Here is an 11809-nt window from a genome sequence, read left to right as displayed (position 1 = left end):
TTTGTTCGGCGCTCCGGGATGATGTGTACCAAGATGACGCATAACCTGAAACCTAACCTGGTACACATACCATGTTCAGGTTGTGCGTCATCTTGGTACACATACTTTGGGAGCATCTTTTATTCAGCTATTGGCTCAGACAACGTTTATGACATAACAATGCAATTGATATTCATATCTCGCAACGTCTTGTCTCTTCAGGAAGTGCATTTGCAGACTGTTTTAGGGGTTATGCGAGAACAATGACGTTAAACAATATCATTTGCGAGAACTAGAAGCTACTTTGCATTTTATTAGTTTCTCGCCTACAATGCCGTTTAGAAAACAAAAATTTTCAGACTTGAAATAAAAACCTAGAAATAACAATGGGGAAGTGTAAAAGTGCCTTAATGTGGTATAAAGCTGATCGAAAAGTATAACACTATCAGAGTGGAATTCCCTCCAAACTCTTTGGAGGGAATTCACCGTAAATAATTTGCGCATCATTCTAAACGTATTTGGTAATTCATAATTATGATATTACTTGAAAACACACTAGACACTGTGGTTTAACGTTGTTGTGGAAGGAATATATATACGTTTACTTCGGGCATTTTTTTACTACACTTATTGTATGATAAATTTATTTCTTGTAGCGTGAGCAGGCTACTGCCACCGCCAAAAAAACAACCAAGTTCGTCGACCTCGGACCCAGATAAAAAAAACTGAATCGCGCGGCGCTAAGTCAGCCCTGCGATTCGTCACTGCTGTCACATGGTCACCGCTTGAAAATAGAGAAGTGTTTTGACCAAAATAAAGCAGAAAACGTCTTTTCAAATGAGGAGTTACTTGACGCGAGCTCATATCATCGGCTTGGTCCTGTCTGCACAACAAAAATTCCGGGGACGTCATTCCCATATAGCCACCGTCTTAACGTTTATAGATACAACAATGAAATTCCGTGATTTTAACAAACATCAATTGCGACATCGGGATTAGGAAAAGGACTATTACCAGTCGAAATAGTTTAAAAAATAAATCAAAATTGTTCTGCTAATAAATACAAATATATATCCGCCAATGGTTTAGTAGTTTACGCGAAAATTGTTCTGCGGGCCGCACGGAATGTGTCGTAAAACAAAAAAAATGTCCATAGGTGCAATAGTATGCAGGTGCAATTGTCATGGGTTCAAATGTACGTGGGTTCAAATGTAATGGAACCCTATAAAGGAGCTCAATCACGCTTCGAAGCTTGTTCTGCAATAGTCTATGAATTATACGCACAAATAAAATATGAAAACGAAACCCTGGCCTTTCATTCAAATTATACAGGAAAATTTCGCTTCTTTGTTGGGCTTGTTATAGAACGATTTAGTTAGGTTTTGACAACAATGTAACGACGCGAATCAACGTACGGCGGCGAGAAATCCTTCCATTTTCTTGCACAAAAACATCCCCCGCGTGATCGGAACCTGCAAATCTACGCAGGTGAGATGACAAGCGCTCATCACGATTATCTAATCCTCTTATCTTTTAACCCAAACATTTTACACACCATACTGCGCGTCTCTCTCCGCCATCGGGGTAATGCATCTGACACAAATAACTGGCCAACAAAGCCCGTGTCTAACACGGGCTGGTACTAGAGGCTGCGATTTAACATATGATTAAAGCCATCTTATCGGCATTTCTTGTTACTTGGTAACACCTCGCGGTGTGGCATATCATGCCAAGCGTCAGGAATTCGCTCGACCCGCCGCGCCTCTGATTACCCTACATGGTTTTGCAAGTTTGAAATCATATGTGGGTAACTATGTCCAAAAGGATTGCTGACTGACTCATCTCCGTCGCGGGGTGGTTCACGTTCCGCCACCAATAAGCCCATGCCTCTGAAACAAACAACTGGCTAACTGATACCATATCCGACACGTGATTCGCCATATGATTAACCTTTCCTCTACACGGGAGAAATATGTAAATCCTATTCTATTGGCGAAAATTGAAGCTTCATTATGTCCAACTCTTAATCCTCGTCATAGACACACAAGATGAACAATATAAAAAGTGCGGCATTAGCACTATTGTATTTTACAACAATTAAAAAAAGTTCAGCAGGATGAGACAAATCCAACTTTCTGTAGGAGACATATCTTCAGATCATAAATGGGACAAAACAAGGTTAGCTTTCAATATATAATATGACATCCAGAAACAAGTTTCAAAAATATGAAATCCTATCCTTGTATAGTTAGCATATATGGTAATCCCATAGTATGTGTACCAGGTTAGGGATAGGGCATAATTTTATTCAAATTTTTCTCATTATAGTTCTATTACAAGTTCTGGGTTAGCCAAGTGAATATCCCCCTGCCCATAGACTCCAGTCCCTTTACACAACTTGATGTAAAGAAGGCAAACAAAATTAGTTACCTCCATATTGGTACACATACTTCTGGAGCGCCAAAAATATTGCTACAGTGAATCTCCAATAGACTGGTTTATACCAGAAAAATAACTAAAAGTCCTATCGAATATAATTTTAGAAAAATATTCAAACTTATAACACTAATATGAAGACTCGGAATACATTCGAGGCTTCAAAAAATCTTAAGATTTTAATTATCACAATCTATGTTTCGCCAGATATGATTCAAAGATATGTTCTTGATAGAAAACAGACACAAAGAAAAAATGTGACATGGTCTGTTTTGCTTTTAAAAACGAAATATTCGCCCTTACAAAAAAAGCAGGCTTACAACTGAGTGAGAAAAGTACAAAAACATAATATCTTTCTTCGCTACTCAGGCTTTTAAAACAATAGACAGCCTCTTGCTTGGGAAGGCAATGTTGTTGGAACTGACCAAGATAAATTTCAAAACTTGATAATGATTGTGATATTTATTAAATAGGAATTATTTGAACACAGGACTGTATCGACCAAATTAGGATTTGGGGAACCATTGTAATATGACTGGAATATAACGATTCTATCAATAAAATAGAAATTATTTTAAATTCTGTTTTAGTTTTTGTCTTTCAAAAGAAATATTCCTGAAATGGGTGATTAAATTTGTAAATTAATAACGGCCACTCTGCAGAAAAAAAATTAGGATATAACTCTTGAGGTCGAATGAACGATTAGTTTTTAGAGATTTGTGAACAAAAATAATTCTGCATCTACTGGTGACAAAATTCAAAAGAAATTCGACCAACACCTCCAATAATTTTAAACATGTTTGAATGACATTTTGATTACTTTTGATAACTCTTGCATTAGTAACAAGGATTCATAGCCAAGTATGATAAGGCTATGTTGATTGGTCATGTGAGCAACAAATTCTTCTGTAACCCCTTTAAAAGGTAATTAAAAATGGATTCCAAAAATACAGGCTCATTTATTAGTTTGCATTTTCTCATGTGAGATGAAAAAGATTTTTTACCTCTTGCTACAATAAATTTTATTAATAATCGAATGTTTTCTTAGGATATATTTTCATCTCTATGAAATATTATATTGCCAAAAAGGCGAATTTTATCTTGTTTATCATTTTGTCGCAATATTGAACAAACTTCATATTATCATTCGAAATACCAAACCATTAGAATCGACAACCATATTTGCTGTGGTAAATGTGCCTGAATTTCGATTACTTCCAGTAATATTATACATGGGGAAAACATTGAGCAGCAGGATAAGTAAATTGTTCAATCAAAAAATTGATCATTGTCACAGATTGTTCTAATGTGATGCAACAGTAACCGATGCCAAATGATCGATGCCAAATGATTCATTACTTGTGGTTAGTTACTTTTATGACAAGGACCAAAACAGACATTCAAATTACCTTAAAATAAGGGTGCTTCTGAAGTATGCATACTAAGAAAAGATGGCGGACACCGGAACGTAGTAAGTATGTGTACCAGGTTAGGTTTAGGCCATAACTTTATTCCAATTTTCCTTATTTTATTTCTATTACGAGTCCGGGGACTAGTCAAGTGTCCTTCGTAGTATTTGTAACTGAAATTATGGCCCAACCATAACCAGGTACACATACTACGTTCCGGTGTCCGCCATACTTCAGTAGTACCAAATTAGTATTAGTAAGTATGCCGCTTAGTTTCAATCTATCTCATAATTACATTTCCACACTGAAATACGAACTATTTTCTCATGATAATTGTGGATGGACCACAATTCAATAGAGTCGAAACAAGTATTCAGAGATACTGGCCGGTTGGTTGGCATGACAATAACTTTTTAAATACTGCTGATAAAATTTAAAAGAAATAACACACAGACAATGAACTCTTGCTGTTTTAAATGCAATCTGTTCAAAGATATAGTAAATACAGCTAATTTCAATTAATTTGGAATTATATTCAGAATTCTAACACAATATTTTCATTTGTCTTATTTGTGGGGCACGAAGCAGAATATTTCGTTTCTTGGAATTGCATGAATACTAATCTGCATACAAATTCCCAGTCTGATGTGGCATATTCAAAATCAATTGCGGAGTCAAAGTCCCAACCACATCTACCGCTTTATTAGTCCTCTGCTGGTAGCCGTAACTTGTACTTAGGAGCATGGCCGAATATATCATTATGAATCCTTTGTAAATTATACTTCTTCATAATATGGACGTTCATGTCTGGGTATTGATCGAGAAATAATGTATTCCTTCCATCAAACTAACAAGAGAAAATAGGCTTCTTGTTGACATATCTCCATCAGTACGAAACTTGAGAAGATCTCAAGCATGTGCAAACTGCAGACCTGAGACTTCTTCAATGATTTTCAATATAAAAAGTAGGAACGAAGCATATTTGGCAGTTTCGGATAGAGAAGTTTAAAATGTTGTGTTGGGTCATGATCAACCAGAAACGTAGGCAGAACATGGTCTTGCAACGTTTCAACTCAGGCAAGTTTAGTTAGTGCCAACTGAGCCGATGGAATTCGAACATTATTTCCCGTAAAAAACAATTTCACAGGAAGATAAACTTTTCTATCGATTAGAAAATTGTCAATTGCTATCTACAACTGCCTGTAGACGAGGCTTTTTTCTTGCAGGTTCTGTTGAGTGAGGTGGTGACTCTGTAGCTTTGGCACTGTTCAGAAGGCTTGCATCCTTTCCATTTTTGTTAGCATCACCGTTGCTTTCTTCGTCTTCTTCACTTTCATCATCAGAGTAATCAACGAGTCCGACCAGCCCTGTTTTAACAGTGACAATGGGTGTGGAGGTAGTTGTTTCCGATGGCGGAATCGCTGTAACATGTTCTGCATTTGGTTCTCCATTAGTTTCAATTCCATTAACATTGGTAACTTTAGCACATTCATTGGTTAGAGCTGCTATTTGATTCTTTTTATCTGAGATTATATTATTTGGACTTGATGTTATGTTAACGCTTATTTCTGCAGGCTTTGTAATGAGCTTCACTGTGTCTGCTTCCTCCCTTTTCTCGACCTCGAGAATTTTATCAATATTGACCTTTGGCATGTCGGGATCCTCTGACGACGTTGTAAGTGAAAGTAGAATGTCTCCTTCCTCCTCTTCTGCATCAAACCACATCTCTTCGTCCTCATCCATGGTTCGAGCGTCTCGTCGAAATCGATTATTTTCTATTTCTAACGAAGTGTCCAATGAATCCATTGGTTCGCCTAGTCTGTTTGCACGATCTTTCTGCTGTTCGTATCGTTGTTTTATTCCATTGAATGTTTGCACATAATCAATTTTTTCCAGGGATTGTAGATGTTTTTCAGCGATATATGTGATTAGAAGTTTCATGTCCTCTGTGCGAATGTATTCAAACATCTCTAAAATAGCAGAATTAAGAAGATTGTATCGTTTTCCTGATAGGAAAAGAACATCAACGACAGGTTGTAGCAAGTCACCTTTGACGATATATTTATTATAGAGTTCGTCGGACATGCTGATGATCTTTCTCAGAAACCGTAACGTTGCAAGAGCAAGGAATCTGTGCCTTGAATTGAGAAGAATCAAAATCCTTCGCAAGAGATCCTTGTTCAGAATGTAGTTCTTTACATGGTATGTGTGATGCTCAACAGAAAATGTTATCAACTCCAAAATAAGACTGAGTAAATTTGCCGTCTGATAATCTCCTTTACCGATTTTATCTTCAGCTGTGTTAGCGAGTAACGGAGCCATTAATACATGCATGCAGTGATAATAGAAAAAACTTAGAAACTCTGTTTTCTCATTCTTGTTGGCCATCATGTTTTCTGGGTCTAAGAGAATTCGAAGTAGATTCATTAACTGCATTGCACCACTCAATTCGGGATCTGGATCGCAAATCATCTGTTCGATGACGAGGTTAATCAGCAATTCATCGTCGTTTGTTTGGTTCTCTTCCATCTCTTTGTGCGCGAATTCGCGAACCATTGATGGGCTGTGTTCCACCACATGTGCAAAGATATCGACGCCAAGTTGTCGTAGCATTGCGTCATCTGACGAAAGAAGTAATTCTACCGTTTGCAAGATGCCAAGCTCGACTAGTTGCTTAAAAAATTCATCTCGATTCATGATCTGTAACATCTGTGAAAAAGTGCACAATTCTCGAAGAAATCCAGCGAGTTCTCGCCTTCTTTCATTGCTTTGTGATTCATCCTGCAACTGCTCAAACAGCAAACGTAGAAATTTGTCATCGTCTTGTACCATGTTGACAATTTCAACCTAAAAATATGGAAACATACTTTGATCATTATTTTTTTAACACTGTATTTGAAAATTTGGAATCAGATGGTCAAACATTGACTTCGTGCAAGTGATTTCTAAAACTGCAGTCGCTAGTTAGGTCATTGGTGATATTATACAACTTACTGGAACTTCATATGGTAATAACAGGTCTTGATAATTCTATATGGCGGGTTTTCCATTTTCATAATTATCAAGGTATTTTTTAACCTCTTAACTACTTTCAGGCGATCGCACCCACAAACTGTTCTCAAACGAAACAGAAAGGTGAACACTTTTATATGAAATCCGATAATATTATCTTTCACATGAATGAATTTAACTGTTTGACAATCAAATTCCGGTGTAGAAAAAACTTCAATGGATTGTTTTTCAATAACAATTACCAATCAAAAATAAGTCAATGATGGCATAGTAAATGACACTTTTCACTTATCAAGACAATTTTTTAAGAATGGTTGAAAAATAATAATGACCAGTTTTCGTAATTACTCATTTTATTCTATAAGTTTTATTATATATATTTGATTGATTGGGAAATTTATTTAGGGAATGTGGAACAGTTTGCAAAACACTCTTTCTTAGGTATGCATAAAAATTTGGAATGGTAAAGTATAATAAGACTAGGCTCGGGGAATTATCCATACTCAGAGATCCTTGTTTACAACAAATTGACTGAATTCAAGAGATTGTTATCAATTTAATGATCAATTATTTTTTTAAATATTTTGCATATTAACAAAATTCATTAGTTTGTTTAAACTAAGGAGATCTAATTTAGTACGCAGTAATTTTAATGAGTAGTCCTACATTTTATATGATAAGGAGCATAAATTTGATTTTTGGTGAGGCCAAATTTTAAACAGTTGCCTATATTATTACTTTACTATAAATTTATCACCAATATCAATCAATATGTGAGTGTACAATCCAATCATCAAATCACAGTTGCATAAATAGAACTGAATTTTTTAGATTTCAGTTTGTTTCATATGAATTGTTAATTCTACATTTGAAATTATCCAACATGAAGATTTCTGCTTGCTTAACACAATAAAATACACACAAATTGAGTAGCATATTGTTAGTAAGAACTCATTTGTTTGCCTTGTTACGTTCCAATGGGAGTGACTGAGTGAGTAAACAGTCTATAGTGTAACATAGAACATCTTAATTCAAACAAAGACTTTAGTGAACCATATTTAACATTATGTTCATTCTTGTAACAGTTCTCCATGAACTGTACATATTTTTATAAAAATTTGATCCAATCAACAATCACAATGCAGTCAATTACTAATAAATAAGTTGCAAATGAAAGCTTTCATATTCCATATTATAAATATGTAATTGTGCTTGTCTTAATGTGTTTTACTATAGCAACATTGAAAAAGTATCTGTCAATACAATATTCAAATAGATGTCATAGATTTATAGTTTGCTCTAGTATTGAATAGAGCGGGTATTTTTAAACTTGTTATCAGTGGGAAGGAACAATAATTCAATCATTTTGGAAATAGACTATAGCTTATATATTTCGACTATACACTGTTAAAATTGATTGTTATAAGAAATTGAATTCATTGTAAATTGTACTAACCACATCGTCCGCCTTATTTGTTTGAGTGATAATGCCGAAATACTATGTCCAGAACAAATCAAATACTCAGATTGATTAGAAATTAACCCTACTACAAATTCAAATTTGGGAATAAATCAGAATGGTTTCTTTTCAAAATTTATCATTTTGAGCCTTCGAAGTTTCATAGTGTGACTATAATCCCATTTTATTTCTAAAAGTTGCAAAAAATAGAAATTTTTCAAATCATCGTTTGTCACATTTCAATTTTACACTTAATGAATATGCGATCTATATCTTTTTCGATGAACATGACCTAATTGGAATATAATTCATATTTGAAAATATTGTTCAGAATAGTGAATTTATAGTTTTTCGCAGTCCCTGAATTGGATTTCATAATTGAATGTTATAATTAACAGAATAGGCCCATAGAATATTATTTCGGAAGGTTGGGACTTTAAGACCAATAAGTTAATATACAATAAAGCGACTTCGCCCCACTTTTAAATATCTATTGCATTTAAATAGGTTGGAACTGAAAGAATCTAAGTATATATAAGAATCTCTTTCCACAAAAAAGGAAGTAGACAAGAAGAAAGGAATTGCAGTTCAATATACAATATCCTAGTACCCTATGTTATATTGTTGTTAAAGTCATAAAATGAAAAATTTGTCACAATATTCAGTTTAAACTAATAAGGTATGAACTAAAGAGTCGAAAATTAAATCCTGAATTTAATCCTGTTGTCATCTGGTTCAAAGTAAGATAAAAACAGACTAGTCTTGGTAACGAATAAGACATAATGACAATTTAATAGAGTTATTTATGACCTTATTGCATCCGGATTTGTCCCAGAAGAATACTTTAATGATTAATCAGAGGGGACAAAACACTGTTTCACCGTGACAAAATGAAATACATTCAAAATTCAGAGTCAAAAAGTCTTCTAGGATTTTGGAATATGGACGATACATCTGGAATTTAATTGAGTAAAATGAAGCTCCAGTATTAAAAATAGAGCAATCAAATGATGCTGGAATGTATTTCTGTCGCAACTGATTATGTTGCTTTTAAGGTTAAATTAGCATGTTGGGTTGTTTAGGATTCCGGGAAAAAAAATTCTTAAAAATTTGGCCAAAATCTTGACTTTTATTGTTTCTCACATAATATTTTTTTTGTTGGCGCTAATCTGTTCGTTTCACTATTTAGCATATCCTAGCATGGCTGGTGTGTGTAGGGATCCTAGCATGGCTGGTGTGTGTAGGGGACTGAGCACTGAGGGGCAAACTAACTAAGGTATTAGGTAATTAGGTCAAATTTACATTAATTTTAACAAGATGCCTAGAGTCCTATTGTCCCGAGGATAATTTCAATTCAACATATTTTCTTTTAATAATACATTTCTTAGTTTTATGATATTTCAACCACTTCATCTTTCAGGGCTACAAATTGGAGAATGTTCGGACCAAACCCACACTTAGAATATGCTGTTAAAATTAAAAAATTGACCTTTGAACTCACCTTATTGAAAAAAACAAATGAATTTAAAGTAGAGAGCATGTTTTCTTCAAATACAGAAGGGGTTGGAAGAATGACATCTTGTATGTACTGCACTCGAAAAGTTTGGTGAATTTTACGCTTCAATTCAGGATTCGTTATCGGAATGACTTCTTTGAATTTAGCATCGTTTGTGAGATAATCTCGATGTTTGCGTCGTTCTCCGATCGCTGGATCATACTCGAGACAACCAATAATGTCCATGATATTTTTGTCGTCGAGCATAACCTCAAAAATGCTATTTTTATTAAGCATGAAAAGAGTTTTGAAAATTTCGTGCAAATGATGTAAACCATCGACATTTTCAAGGTCTTCGTTCATACGAAACAAAGTTAAAAGTTTTTGGATGTATCCACAATTTTCTACAGCTACTGCTAGTTTTTCACGTCTCGTTAAAGTCGGTAAACATGACGCGAATAGATTTTCAATTTCTTCGAGTTGGCTGAGCTCACATGGTGGAAGTTCGACAGGTTCATTTGATGAGATTCCGAGGTCAGAACCTCCGTCCAATCGATCTTCATCGTCTGCGTCATCAACAACATCTTGAGTTATGCTGACGGAGGGATCTTTACCTTGAACCTAAAATATAAATCAAATTGTACAAATTGGATGAAAACTAAATATTTCAATTTTATGTCTGATTCATTGCTTGATTCCTAGACTTTTCACATTGCTTGCTACAAGGATTACTCCTAGTAATATATGCACAACTGGTATGTAGCAATCGATATAGTCTAGCCCAGCGTTCCACAAACTTATTTTGCCCCGGTATACATACACTTTTTATCTTGCCCCGATCGAGATGGAAATTAATTTTTGTCACAATTTTGGTCCCTGTTTTGCGAAACAGCAGCATTCGGCAGAAGACAGTTTCAGAAACACTAGTCTAGCTGTGGAGTCAGAATTTGGAGTTTGGCAGGTTTCAGTTATAATAATAAGTCTAAATTTTTCATAGAATGTCAAAAAGCATTACGTTTACTAAGCGCTATTAAATTAGGCTTGCATAGGTAAAAGCCCGTTTTTAATTATTGTTTTACACTGAGTTTGAAGCTGAAGACAATTTTTCCACAAGCCACAGTGTAGGGGTGGAGTCAAAAACATTTTTTTCAGTCCAAATTTAGAGTTGAAGTCAATGTTAAATTTTTCCACCCACAGCCTTGGTTTAGACACATTTCTAATACCTATGAAGACAAACTTCATCATGTTTTCTATTCAGCACCTTGGAGTGTGTCAGCATAGACATTCGTAACAATATGATTGATCAACAAAACTTTTCTCATTTGCAGAAAATGCAGTGCGTTGCACAGGGTTACATTATTTACTCAATTTTTTTTAATTTATAAAAAGAACACTCGGCGCTCCAGAAGTACGTGTACCAATATGGAGGTAGAGAATTTTGTTCGCCTACTTTACATCAAGTTGTGTAAAGGAACGGAAGACCATGGGCAGGGGGTATATTCACTTGGATAACACAGACAGTCCTCGAACTCGTAATAGAACTAAAATAAGGGAAATCAGAATAAAATTATGGCCTAACCCTAACCTGGTACACACACTATGGGAGTACCAAACACTCTTGAATAAAATATCCAAATATTTATTTCTTATGCTAATGATTGGGTTTCTGCGAAACTAACCACTTATCCTTCTTCTATTCTATTCAATTTATTTCTTACCTGACAAATCTTCTCCCAAATCTCATCACATCCTGGTTTTTCTTGAAAACTGAGAGCCAAATCTGTGTTATCACTTTCGGACCAAACAATTAAAGTCTCTTGTTGTTTCTGGTAAGCAGTGTCTGGCAGTATTTTTGACTCTAGTAATACTGAACCATCTTGTTCGGCTCGAACTATAAGAGTTGTACTGTGTACTCTAGCATCAAATGTATGTGATACATGGCCAGTCCCTTTATCGTCCCATTGTCGATCTTCATTTAAAGTATATACCTTCACACGACGCCGTGTGTCGGCCATTTTT

At 35.1% G+C, this 11809-nt stretch overlaps 1 protein-coding gene across 1 annotated transcript; it reads right to left on the bottom strand.

Annotated features, from left to right (window-relative positions):
* Nucleotides 1–2030: 2030 nt before the first annotated feature.
* Nucleotides 2031–11805, bottom strand: LOC120340216 (serine/threonine-protein phosphatase 4 regulatory subunit 3-like). The gene is made up of 3 exons (XM_039408511.2): nt 11509–11805; nt 9797–10411; nt 2031–6671 (listed from the first exon to the last, which is right to left on the bottom strand). The coding sequence occupies exons 1-3, from the start codon at nt 11803–11805 to the stop codon at nt 5004–5006; spliced, it is 2580 nt and encodes an 859-aa protein (XP_039264445.1). The 3' UTR covers nt 2031–5003.
* Nucleotides 11806–11809: the final 4 nt, after the last annotated feature.

The sequence above is a fragment of the Styela clava genome, chromosome 9 (assembly GCF_964204865.1).
Source record: "Styela clava chromosome 9, kaStyClav1.hap1.2, whole genome shotgun sequence".
In the NCBI taxonomy this organism is placed as follows: domain Eukaryota; kingdom Metazoa; phylum Chordata; class Ascidiacea; order Stolidobranchia; family Styelidae; genus Styela; species Styela clava.
The sequence above is the reverse complement of the archived record's forward strand: the minus strand, read 5'-3'. Positions and strand labels throughout refer to the sequence as shown.